Source organism: Jaculus jaculus, chromosome 1, assembly GCF_020740685.1.
Source record: "Jaculus jaculus isolate mJacJac1 chromosome 1, mJacJac1.mat.Y.cur, whole genome shotgun sequence".
NCBI lineage: Eukaryota > Metazoa > Chordata > Mammalia > Rodentia > Dipodidae > Jaculus > Jaculus jaculus.
This window is the reverse complement of record NC_059102.1, coordinates 157,203,882-157,217,305: the sequence shown is the minus strand read 5'-3', so window position 1 is coordinate 157,217,305 and position 13,424 is coordinate 157,203,882. Positions and strand designations below refer to the sequence as shown.

Sequence of the window (13,424 nt, the reverse complement as noted above, 5' to 3'; positions counted from 1 at the left end):
ATAGACAGAGGAGTCCTGGACCAGAGGCCGTCGCAGGAGGGGCAGTGGGAGGAGGGTGTGTAAGCCAAGGTCTTCCGTGCTGTGCTGAGTAGTGAGGCCCTTGAGGACATCCCCATTGTCCACTCTTCATAGCAAAAGGGGACTGGCTGAGGTTGGGCTGGTGTCTACGGTGGAACACCCACCATGCCTCACCTAACTCATGCCACCCGTGGGACAGCTTTAGTCATCACTCCATGCCTCAGTCTCCTCATGTGTCAGAGTGAAATGCTTTTTAGCTCACGAAGCCACTGTTGTGTAAACAGAGGCATGAGAGCACAGCACTGTACAAAGACTTGCCTACTTCCTGCCACACTGCCCATTCCGGGAGAACTCTGCATTCCCGCTTGATGGCTGAGTCTTCCCTGGGCACACAGTCTGGGTGTGTCAGGACGAGATTCCCAGCAAAGGCGAAAGGCTTGTGAGCAGACAGGTGCTCCCAGAGATGGGGCCATGTACGGAAGGAGCATATGGGTCTTGCCCTTCAGGGTGGTTCCAACCACATCAGGGAACAAGGCAGCAAGGTGTGTGCTGAGATGAGGCGCAGGGGCTAAGGGAATGAATTCAGAGTCTCTGGTTTATAAATAGCAGTCATGCTCCTCTCTGAGGCGGTGGGAAGAAGAGGGGGCATGGAGTGGGGTGGACTCAGGACTCAAGGTTACATTCTGGGCTCTTAAAGTACCGAAGGTTTGGACTGCACAGCTTCCTTAGCTTAAGCAGCCTGCCATGAGCTCTGCATGTACGGATGCTGGCCTGTGGGCTTGCCTCTGGGCTCACATGCTCCTCACAATGGCTCTGCATTTTCAAGGGCAGTTTCTTTTTTAAGTTTCGACAATTTATTGGTGTGTGTGTGTGTGTGTGTGTGTGTGTGTGTGTGTGTGTGTGCGCGTGCGTGCATGCCAGGGCCTCTGGCCACTATAACCAAATGCCTGTCCAGGTTTACATGGGTAGCTGGGAAATTAAACCCAGGCTGTCAAGCTTTGCAAGCAAGCACCTTTAACTATGAAGCCATCTCCCCAGTCCCTCAAGGACAGGCTTTGAGCACTTCCCTCAGGGAATCACCTGTGTTTGGCTGAGGGTAGGTGTGTCTGAGCAAGGTAGGCATGTCCACATGGAGTAGTTCTTTCTTGCCCAATAACAAAGGAGTTAGTCTTGGCTTCCTCTTAAACTAACAAACAAATTCAGAAAGAACAAGACTTGAAAGAATAAGACTTCTCTCCCTATGTAAGGTGGTAAGTACAGCAGGAAGAAAACTCTTTTATACAGTGGAATAAGAACGGGCACTTGGGCCCATCACCAGGAGCTGAGGGACATGAGAGATCCTGCTTTCTCTGTGGCTGTGGGTGCCCATGGGGAACACAAGGAGACAGACCAAGTGAATCCTAGAATCCCATTTGCTCCCACAGGAGACAGCTGGGTGGATCAAAAAAAAAAAAAAAATCTGTCCTCAGAGCCCAGACTTGCACAGGAGCCATGGACATGCAAAGGAGCAAAGGAGACTCCCCATGGCCAGGCCCGAGGGGCAGACAGAAGACTGGGGTAGCAAGAAGCAGCTGCCAATTCACATGGGTCTCTGGAGGCTCTCTGAGAGCTTGAAGGAAGAGCCAGCACTTTAGATAGCAAGGAGAAGGTGGGGGGCGGGGGATGGCAGAGGTGCCCATAGCACTTCTGGGCCCAAGAACCAGCTGGAGGGAAAGGAGATCCCAACACTATGTCATCTATCTCAACACAGATGGCAGGCCTCAGGGGAATACAGGGCTGCCTGCCCACTCTGCAGATTCAGCCCCACTGTCCAGGTAAAGACCACCACAGATGTTGTTCTACCATCCTGTGCTATGCTGCGTCCCTCCAAGCTCTCTGACCACAGAGATGGTGCAGAAAGGAGGAGGATGCCAGAGAGCTGTCTTAGGGGGAAGTCTATACCTCTTCATCCTGAGTCCTCTTCCCTTTTTTGTTCTCTACACACCTGCTCCTGGCCAGTAGCTCCACAATCTGAATCACAATGGAGCCAGAGTCTCCCTGAGCAGTGCATATTTACAGGCATGACTTTCCTCAGGGAGTCAGCCTCTCAAAGCCCCCAAAAGCCCATTCATAAAAGTTTCTGCCTCAGTCTCCTCAGGCACCATCATGCAGAGCTTACACAGAGAATGCAGAAACCCAAGGACAGTCTTTCCAGGGGCAGAGCCCACAGCTGCCCTGATATCTTTGGTAGCATGTGCCACTATCTCTGAATAACCACCAAGGATTAGAAGTGTGGCCCATGGCACAGTGCCCAAGCACAGCAAGAGCCAGGAGTCTTCCAGGCCCATGTTCGTCCAAACAGTTCACAATCCCAGTGGTAAGATATCTGATTTCAGCCTGAGAACTAGAGGCAGAGGAGGACAGTTGTGCTGGGTGCAGTGAGGGGGAGGGGAAGAGGAGGACAGTTGTGCTGGGTGCAGTGAAGGGGAGGGGAAGAGGAGGACAGTTGTGCTGGGTGCAGTGAGGGGGAGGGGAAGAGGAGGACAGTTCTGCTGGGTGCAGTGAGGGGGAGGGGAAGAGGAGGACAGTTGTGCTGGGTGCAGTGAGGGGGAGGGGAAGAGGAGGACAGTTGTGCTGGGTGCAGTGAGGGGGAGGGGAAGAGGAGGACAGTTCTGCTGGGTGCAGTGAGGGGGAGGGGAAGAGGAGGACAGTTGTTGATGTGCTGGGTGCAGTGAGGGGAAGGAGTAGAGGACAGTTGTGCTGGGTGCAGTGAGGGGGAGGGGAAGAGGAGGACAGTTGTGCTGGGTGCAGTGAGGGGAAGGAGAAGAGGACAGTTGTGCTGGGTGCAGTGAGGGGGAGGGGAAGAGGAGGACAGTTGTTCTGGGTGCAGTGAGGGGGAGGGGAAGAGGAGGACAGTTGTGCTGGGTGCAGTGAGGGGGAGGTGAAGAGGAGGACAGTTGTTCTGGGTGCAGTGAGGAGGAGGGGAAGAGGAGGACAGTTGTGCTGGGTGCAGTGAGGGGGAGGGGAAGAGGAGGACAGTTGTGCTGGGTGCAGTGAGGGGGAGGGGAAGAGGAGGACAGTTGTGCTGGGTGCAGTGAGGGGGAGGTGAAGAGGAGGACAGTTGTGCTGGGTGCAGTGAGGGGGAGGAGTGGAGGACAGTTGTGCTGGGTGCAGTGAGGGGGAGGTGAAGAGGAGGACAGTTGTGCTGGGTGCAGTGAGGGGGAGGGGAAGAGGAGGACAGTTGTGCTGGGTGCAGTGAAGGGGAGGGGAAGAGGAGGACAGTTGTGCTGGGTGCAGTGAGGGGGAGGGGAAGAGGAGGACAGTTCTGCTGGGTGCAGTGAGGGGGAGGGGAAGAGGAGGACAGTTGTGCTGGGTGCAGTGAGGGGGAGGGGAAGAGGAGGACAGTTGTGCTGGGTGCAGTGAGGGGGAGGGGAAGAGGAGGACAGTTCTGCTGGGTGCAGTGAGGGGGAGGGGAAGAGGAGGACAGTTGTGCTGGGTGCAGTGAGGGGGAGGGGAAGAGGAGGACAGTTGTGCTGGGTGCAGTGAGGGGGAGGGGAAGAAGAGGACAGTTGTGCTGGGTGCAGTGAGGGGGAGGGGAAGAGGAGGACAGTTGCTCTGGGTGCAGTGAGGGGGAGGGGACGAGGAGGAAAATCATACTGGGTGCAGGGAAGGGTAGGAACAGAGGAGGACAGTAGTGGTAGGTGCAGTGAGAGGTTGTGGTTGAGGAAGATGGTCTTGCTGGGTATATCATTCAAGGAAGGTCCTTGAGCCTTGGGGCTTCTTTGTATCTAGAGCTATGGCCTAGCCTAACCAACTCTGTCCTCAGACTCAAGAAGCTCACCGAATTCATGAGACCTGTTGCACTACCAGCTCACACAGATATAGGGCCTTCTTGCTAAACCCCCAAATGCCTTCTTGAACCCTGCAAATCCAGAGGAGGGGGGTAGAATATGAGAGGTACTCAGAGGGAGCCACTGTGGTGATGTAATAGGAAATATCCAAGGAGATAGTTTCTTAAGTGGTCTGCTGTGTTAGGGATTATAATATGGGCTCTGCTCCAGGGAGGGCCGTGCACCCAGCAAGGATATTTTTAATACTTTCTATGCTTGAACATGGAGGATGATGTTGGCCAGCTGACCACTGCCGAGGTCATGTCTTGTGTATTATTGGTAAGTCTGCTGTAGGATAAACTAACAATATCCATATGTAGGGGGAAACAGCTTCACTTATGGTGAGACAGATTATCAAAATTCAGAACTGCAGCTCATGTGAATCGTGTGTGTGCATGTGCACACACGTGTATACATATGCCTACTTGCATGCATGTGGGCATATGTGTGTGTGCATGCAGATGTCAGAGGCAGATATCAGGTGCCTTCCTCAATCACTCTCTTCTTTGTTCACCGAGACAGGGTCTCTCACTTGAACCCAGAGCTCACTGCTGTGGCTGGTCTAGCTTTCCTCAGAGAACCCCCCCCCCACCAATGTCCTACTCTCTCAGGATTACAGGCAGGCTGCCATGCCCACTCAGCATTCGCAAGGGTGTTGGAGATTGTAATTATTGCCCTTGTGCTTGTGCAGTGTCCACGGACTCATTTCCCTAGTCCTTCCTCATGTGACTTACAAACAACATGTCATTCCCACATTAAGCTCTACTTGGGCAGTGTATGGAGATCTGCTTATAGACACAATGAAACAAATTTGCACTGGAGCACAATGTGGAGAATTGCTCCAAATCCAACACACAGTGCCGGCGGCCACTACCCGAAGGGCTGGAAACTGTGCAGAAGCAGCCAGGCTCCTGGGGATGCATGCTTGACTTGGGGAACGGGGGTGGGGGAGTTTTCCAGATGAGTCCCTCTCCCTGGCCACCAGCAATAGAAGAACATGTGGAGGAAACCCTGCAGTCTGAGAAGCCAGAAGGACCAGAAAGGCGGAGCTGGAAACTATAGATCTCGAAGAGTCTGTAGTTTCCAGCTAAGGAGGAGGAGCCCAGGAGGGAGAGGTTGAGAGAGGGGGCCTGCAAAAGGAGAGTCCTTACCTTTCTAAGCAACTCCCAGAAGCAGAAACTGACAGACCGGAAGAGGCTAAGCTGATGTTACAGGATGTGTGCTAGCAGGAGCTGTCACCAAGCAGCTTGCTGAGGAGAAGGGATGAAACTGCAGGAGCCAGACTCAACACAGGTAAAGGCCAATGACCAAAACACAACCAACAATGACCAGATATACCACCATTCGCCTGCAAGTAACCCAACTAAACTCACTGGGTCACCCAAAAGAAAAAGTAGAAGAGGGACTAGTTAGGAAGAAGAAGTAAATCAGAGTGTGATGGGGATAAGAGAAGGTAAGTAAGAAGGGTAACGTGATCAAAATACATTATATACATACATGTAAATGTCATAATGAAGCCCATTATTATGTACAATATATGGTAATGAAAAACAGCCCAAAAAATACCATGTGAGGAGAATGAAACACATCTTCAAGAAAACAGACCAAAATGAGTCATCTGAGCGCAAACCCCATGTGAACTTGACGCAGGAAGTATCAGACAGGGATTTCAGCGCGGTGAGTGCATCATAAAACAACATATGTCTTCAATGAACGAAAATCCCAGCAGAGTCATAAGATGGCTAGGCAACTAGAAAGGAGCAATTTAAACATATACTTGGAAAGCATAATAAATGTAATTTCTGAAATTATGAAATCCACAAGAGGGATGAAATAGGAAAGGGACATTTCAAAGGAAAGACGGTAAGTGAACTGGAAAGAAAAATGAACAGAGAGCACTCCAGGGACTTATTAGGCAGGATCTGAGGATGGAGTGGCTGGAAGCTGAGGCCGGGGCTAAGGTGGCATGGGGGCTCACTCTTAGCTGAATCTTGTGGTAACCTAGGTGAAGTTGATCAATGAATGTCACATATGGATTACAAGAAAAAAGGACAATTATCTGTTGTGGGCTCTCAGTGTGGGAGGGCAGGATGGGAAGCTGCACACCTGCCTCTTTAGAGCACTCCCTCCATCCTGCATGAGGCATCTTCTGGGAACCCGTCCAATAGCAGGGCCTGGACGTGCTGGGTGAACTCAGTGTCCCTTTTCTGCTCCACCAGTGGGTTGCACCAGCCCCCTGTAACATGGCCCTCGGAGCCCACATCTGCCTCTCTTCAGTTCTCTTTGTGGCTTTCAGCTAGCAGCCTCTGATGATGTCACTATCAACTTTCCTCTGTTCTGATCACACTTGCTGTGCATACCTTCCTGAGGGAGAAACCATCACTGGCTCTATGTGCCCAGAGAACAAAGACTGACGCCTGGGCCTGGAGTTCACTTGAAGCCCTCAGAATGTTCTCCAGTCATAGTCCTGGTTTCTAGTTGGAGGATCTCTCCTGAAGAGCTGATTTCTTTTGCCTGGGTGCTTCAGGCCTCCAGGCTTCAGCTTCTATGTGGCTCTTCCCTGTACTTCTTACAATGAGATATCCCTCCCAGAGGGGTGTGTGTATGTGTGTGTACACATCTTCTCTTCTTCTGTACCTAAAGATTCAGCATTGGTGACACTGAATAAAAGGGTCCAGTGAGGGCTGGAGAGATGGCTTAGCGGTTAAGCGCTTGCCTGTGAAGCCTAAGGACCCCGGTTCGAGGCTCAGTTCCCCAGGTCCCACGTTAGCCAGATGCACAAGGGGGCGCACGTGTCTGGAGTTCGTTTGCAGAGGCTGGAAGCCCTGGCGCGCCCATTCTCTCTCTCTCCCTCTATCTGTCTTTCTCTCTGTGTCTGTTGCTCTCAAATAAAAAAATTCAAAAATTAAAAAAAAAAAAAAGGGTCCAGTGAGCATCACTCTGTCATCTATTCCTGCCCTCCTGGGCGCCTACATTTTCCACAGGGTCTTCATGGGACTGACATCTTGGATTTGACCTCCCTAGCAGGCCTGCTGAGGAGGACTGATGTAGGCAGAGAGGCCCTGGACCACCCCAGAAGCAAAGGACCAGGGAGGATACTGACCTTTGACCCTGTCACCACGGTGAAGGGGAATCTCGCCGTCGACTTGGGGTTGGTATGGCTTGACGACGACGAAGAGCCTCCCGGGCACGGCACTGTACAGCTTCCTCTTGGGCCCTGGGTACTCGAAGGTGGAGAGGGAGTCCTTGTTGGCACCGGGAGTGAAAGGCGACCTTGATGGGACAAGGAGGTAGAGAACGGGGTGCTGGTCAGAAGGTCCTCCATAGCCAGTGAGACCTATGAATGCTGGATTGTGAGTGGTCCTGCTGGTGCCCATAAGACCAGTGGTGGTGACACCTCGGGCAGTACAGAAGGCAGCGTTATTGCTGAAATGACCCACGCACACCTGGGTGCATCCTCAGAGAAGTAAAGCAGAGTCTCAAAGGGACATTTTCACACTGGGTCCCCAGGTGTCCGTGGTCATCCAAGCAATGGAATGTTAAACAGTCATCAAAAGGAAGGAGTTTCTGGCACTCACGATAGCAAAGATGAACTGAGGGGACGCTATGCTCAATGGAGCTAGTCACAGAGGGACATGCTGCCGGAGCCTATTTCTAGTCGGTCTCCAGAGACAGAGACGCACAAGGCAGCTGGGAAAGGACTGAGGAGTCAGTGTTTCAACGGGACAGGTTCAGCCTGGGGAGGTAGAAAGTTCTGGAAGTAGATGGGGATGGCTGCACAATACTGCGAATGAGCTGTGTGTGCACACCGCAAAGAGGCGAAAGCCTCATGCTACGTTTTACTGCAATTATTAAAAAAATGATTGCAGGGCTGGGGAGATGGCTTAGCGGTTAGGCGCTTGCCTGAGAAGCCTAAGGACCCGGGTTCGAGGGTCGATTCCCCCGGACCCACGTTAGCCAGATGCACAAGGGGGTGCATGTATCTGGAGTTTGTTTGCAATGGCTGGAGGCCCTGGTGCGCCCATTCTCTCTCTCTCTATGTCTGTCTCTTTCTCTGTCACTGTCAAATAAATACAAATAAACAAAAAAATTTAAAAAAATGATTGCAGGAGAGGCAACAGTTGGGGGAAGCCTGGGGTCCAGTGTTTTATCCACTATCCTGTGAGCGGCCATCACGCTGGCAAGGGCAAGCACAGAACTTTCCCTCAAAAGTGGCGCTTACGGGCTGGAGAGATGGCTTAGCGGTTAAGCGTTTGCCTGTGAAGCCTAAGGACCCCGGTTCGAGGCTCGGTTCCCCAGGTCCCACGTTAGCCAGATGCACAAGGGGGCGCACGCGTCTGGAGTTCGTTTGCAGAGGCTGGAAGCCCTGGCGCGCCCATTCTCTCCCTCTCTCTCCCTCTATCTGTCTTTCTCTCTGTGTCTGTTGCTCTCAAATAAATAAATTAAAAAAAAAAAAAAAAGTGGCGCTTACTATGACGCCCCCTGGCAGCAACCGCCAAGATGAGTCTGTATTCTTTCTTGCTTTATGCCACTGATTTCCCCAAGACCGTATACCATGACACCCAGCCCCAGACAGTCTTAACAGAGGTCAGCGACAGGATGAGGAACACAAAGGTGCTTGCAGAGGTCACCCTGCAGAGCAATTCCTGCAGCCACACATGGCTTCATTCTGATTGGTGACGGGCCGACGGCTGCTAGACTGAAGAAGAGCACGCGGCCTGTGTCCTGAGCAGGGACCGTCACCCCTGGTGGCCTGTTACTTCTCTTCTTAGAGACCTCATGAGTCTTCGGAGGCAAACACAACCACATGGGGAGCACGTGGCAAAGATGTGAAGGTGACCCAGAGCCTTCTGGCCAGGACAGCATTCCCAGCACTGGAGCCTTCCAAGAGGGCGCCAGCCATGGGGAAAGAGCAAAGATAAACGGTACAGGGAAGGCTCCAGGAGAAAAAGCACCCCGGAATCTAGGCCGGGAGTCCCAAATCCACGGCTGTAAAGGCAGGGATCCCTGGCTCTGGTCTCTCAACCTACACATGCTGTGGCCTCGGAGCACACAGAGGTAGCCGATAGAGCTCTCTGCAGGGCAAAGAAGGGGATATTTACAAAGGGACCAATGGGAAGCTGGCTTTCAGGGAAAATGCTACAAGTTGATGACCCTCACTTTCCTTATTGACTATGAACCCCCGCGCACCCTTTGTGCCACGTGTAATGCATGTGTATAGCCCTGAAAAGGTCTAAGGGCGTGAGGTGAGCCTGTGGAATCACGGAAGTGCACCTTGCTGTATTTTGTCTGAGTTCTTACTTTTTCAGTCACCATGATGACGGTGAGAATTAGCCATGGAGACCTTAGTTGACACCTTTGAGGAGCCCAGTCTGCCGACATAAATATGGGGCTGTGTGGCGTGCTAAACTTAGACCCTAATTTATATACTGCTAGAGAGGATGGCCCATGACTGAATGTTGGCCCCAAAGCCCAGATCTGTCCTTCATCCACGTGGAGCACACAGCGCAGGAAACCTGCCTGGTCACATGACTTCTGCTGGCAAAAGTGGGGGTCCTAGAGGCCTACCTGGGTTTCAAGGACACTAAGGGAGGTTGGAGGGCATATGTGGCTGGGATTCATCTTAAAGATACATCTCCCCTGGACAGGGTTTATTTCTAACTCATAGCCACTGAGGCTCCCACCACAAAATCCTGGAGGCACAGGGGCCTATGTGAGCTGTGACCACTCAGCACTTCTGGCAGAAGGTGGAGACGTGGGACCCCACTGCCTCCAGATAACCTCTCCACCCCTAGATCTCTGGGGTCTATTACTCCATCTTGGGGCTCGATGGATCCATCCATCATTTTATCCTCCCACCTACCCATCCATCTACCTACATATCTATTCATCACTCACTAATCCATCTATACACCCACATGTCCATCCATCCATCCATCCATCCAGCCATCCATCAGTCCACCCACATATCCATCCATCAACCCACCAACCCACATGTCCATTCACCCATACATATATACGCTCATCTATCAATCAACCCATATATCCATCCATTTACTCATTCTTCCATCAGTGCACCAGCATACAAATCCACCCATATATTCACCCATCCATCCATCCACCCATTCATCCATCCTACCACACAGCCAAACACCATCTCTTCATTCATCCTCGCACCTTTTAGAGACATAGCTTGAAGCCCAGCTGACCACTGACTATCAGGTGATAGACTAACTTCAATGACTCTCAAAGCCTCATTGTCCCATCTGATAAGAAGGAAGCATCAGGAGTCTCCATGAGAACAAGTCAATAGGAACCTACTCCATACAGGCCCCACAGCAATGGGAAAGTGGGTAACAAAATTCTTTGGTCAGCTGGGCATGGTGGTGCACGCCTTTAATCCCAGCCCTCGGGAGGCAGAGGTAGGAGGATCACCATAAGTTCAAAGCTACCCTGAGACTACAGAATGAATTCCAGGTCAGCCTGAGCTGAAGTAAGACCCTGCCTCAAAAACAAATACAAAAACAAACAAACAAACAAAAATTCTTTGGTCAAACCAGTGCCAGAATGTCTTCCCGGACCCGGAAATCATTGTGAACTCAGCTCTGAACTCAGAGCTGCTTCCTAATCCATCCTTTTTCCTGAGTTGTCCACCAGAGAGTCTTGGCAGACTCCAAGAATGGGCAGAATCTCTGCTTACAGACCAGAGCGTGCACAGTACACGTGAATGCCCGAAAGTACCTCTGTAATTCACACTTGTTTAAAACTTGTGAAGCCCCTCAAAACCGCCAGTGGGAGTGTTCTCTCCATCTCCCACTTGAGAGCAGAGGCTCCATGAAGAGCGATCTCAGGAGGGAAGTCAGGGCCAGCCCTCACATCCTGATGCTCTGGATTGTGGTGACAGAATGGGGTGGGCAAGATCTCCCCTACAGGGGAAGACATTCTGTAAGCTGTGCCCTTCTGCTCCTCTCCAGCCTTTCTTTCCCTGCACAGACCCAGAGAACAGCATAACTGTGGCTCTTACAGGGCTCTGGGTGATGGGTGGCTGTCCCCTAGAGCAGGCCTGGGGCATCTACAGACAGAGAATGGTTGGGAGCTCCCCAGTCTCAATGCCCATGTCTCCCTCGTATTCTGGCCAAGAACAGCCAGATGGGACTCCGACCAACTTGTTTGAGTCTGAGGGCCAGATCGCTGGAATCTCAGTGTCAGACAACTGGCATTCTGTTTTTTAGGGTAACTTGGATGAGCCAATTGGGTCAGTTCCCAGCTACCCTGGGTGAGTAGGGAATAGCCTACACACTGACCTTTCTCCATTCATTTGTTCCTCATCAGTTACTCATTCATTCATTTAGCAAGAATATCCTTGCTGGTTCACAAGCCCATCATGGAGCATGCAAACTGCATGGAACTCACGATGGACTGACCAGGGAAGACTACGTGTCAGCTGGTGTGGGGTGGGTGGGCCCAGAGACCAGGGCAGGGACCAATGGTCCATACAAGCCTTCCTCTGCAGGGCTAAACAAGGGTGGGTTAGGAGCCTCAGGTCACAGAAGAGTGGAGTGGCCCCTTGGATGTGGTAACAGGCAAGAATGCAGTGGTCTAGGGTTACAGGTGGGGAGCTCTATAGAGAGTTGCTATGCTGTGGGGGGGGGCATATGAAGACAAGGCTCACTAGCTACTGAGACAGCCACCTATACTAGGAGCAGTTGAAACCACTGTCCCCCTGGAGGGGGGCTGGGATAGATGGAGGCTGTGAGACGATCAGGCTTAGGCACAGAGGGCAGTGCAGAGAGCCCTGCACCCTGGCTATGGGTCTGCCATGCATACTGACAGATGTCTTTGAAGTGTGAACAACTTGACCCAAGACAGTATTGTTTCCCTCTCTGGCCTCTTAGGACTTTGAATGAAATGCCAAGCCCACCATTTTATGGTTATGAGGCTTCTTGTGGTTGCCCGAGTCTGCCCCTTCCTCTGCTGCTCTGTGACAGCATCCAGAGGGATTATAGCAGTGACCCACCATCATGCGAAAGGCTGTTCTCACTGCCTTGGGATGGGTGTGGGGCACTAATGGACAGGGAAAAATTCAGCCTTTAGTGGGTCAGACTCACTATGTCGGGCTGGGCAGAAGTGGAGAGATTCGGGTTTATGGGCACTATAGCCAGTTTCCCCTTGCCAGTGCTTGGCACACTTTCTTATTGCTGTGGTTCCCCTAATGTTGTCCAGGAGGTTATGTCCACCCTCTGCTCATGTCATTCATTTTCCCTGCCATCATGGAGCTTCCCCCTCCGTCTGTAAGACAAAATAAGCCTTTTTTCCCTCAAGCTACTCTTGGTTGGGTGATTTCGGCCAGCAGTGCGAACCTGACTGCAATACCACCTCACACTCTAGAACTCAGAGGGTCCACACCCCTTACAGTCTCCAGGACTCGGAAGGTCCCTACCTCTCACACTCTCTGGGACTCAGAGGGTTCCCACCTCTTACAATCTCCAGAACTCAGAGAACGTCCACCTTTTACCATCTGCAGGACTCGGAGGGTCCCCACCTCTCATTGTCACTGACACTAACCCTTTACTCCACCTTGCATGTCCTCCAGGGAGGTGTGAACACTGTCATCTGTGACCTCTGACTCCATGATCCCATGTCCTCTGGGATATCAGAGACAAAGCCAGCATTTCCTCTCCTTCATACCTTCATACCCATGCCTGATGAGATGGGGCTTCGACCCTGGAAAGGGGTGCACTGCTAAGGCCGTTGCCCTGGAATCCTCTGCAACCCATTCCCGCTTCTAGAGGAAGTAAGAGGGTCCTGTCACTCCCAGAGCCCCTGGCTATATCCACAGAGTCCTGTCCCCTCCATGTGGCGTGAGTCCTTTCCTCTGCAGGACATTTCTCCCTGATACTGAGCAGGGAATTGGCTTCTGTGGAGCTTAGGGGGAGGCTAGTGATGGCAGTCCTCAAGAGTGGGAGGTAGGAGCTCACCCCAAGGCCATGTGCCCCTTTCATGCTGAAATCCCAGAGATGGATGGGGCTCAGAGAGGGCTGCAGGTCCCAGCTGGACACAGCCGGTGAGGAACCCACGAAACCTGTGCTTCAAATGCCTGCTGAGGGAGCTGGGGAATGTCCCCGTGTGTGTGTGTGTGTGTGTGTGTGTGTGTGTGTGTGTGTGTGTTTGGGAAAGTGGGGAAGAGGATGCGGCCAGAGTGGGTTGGACCCACTGTTTAGATTTAGCAGAAATGTGTCTGGCATTGTTCTCAACAGAACGGAGGGAGCCCAGGAGCCCCGGATCGCCCTGCCTACCTGCTGCAGAAGTGAAAATGATCAGATGCGAGGATACTGGTGTACTTGACTATGACCCAGCCATGCCTGTGGACGCCACTAGAGGGCGGCGCCCCGGTGAGGCAAGCACAGACTCCAGCACCAGAGCTCCACACATGCCCTGCTTCTAGCCTCCCCGAACCAAAGTCTAGGGCGGGAAGGAAGAGAACAGATGAGAAAGGACTGAGGAGATAGAAATCAATAGCCCAGGGAAAGGGGAGCG

The 13,424-nt window shown here is 52.2% G+C and overlaps 1 protein-coding gene across 10 annotated transcripts in view; it reads right to left on the bottom strand.

Annotated features, from left to right (window-relative positions):
* The window catches only part of Shank2 (SH3 and multiple ankyrin repeat domains 2), a 609,914-nt gene that overhangs the window by 293,617 nt on the left and 302,873 nt on the right, over positions 1-13,424 (bottom strand). For all 10 annotated transcript variants that reach the window (XM_045152632.1, XM_045152644.1, XM_045152648.1 and 7 more), the window contains one exon: positions 6,991-7,160. In XM_045152632.1, coding sequence (XP_045008567.1) covers positions 6,991-7,160 — 170 coding nt within the window. The remainder of the gene's footprint in view (positions 1-6,990; positions 7,161-13,424) is intronic.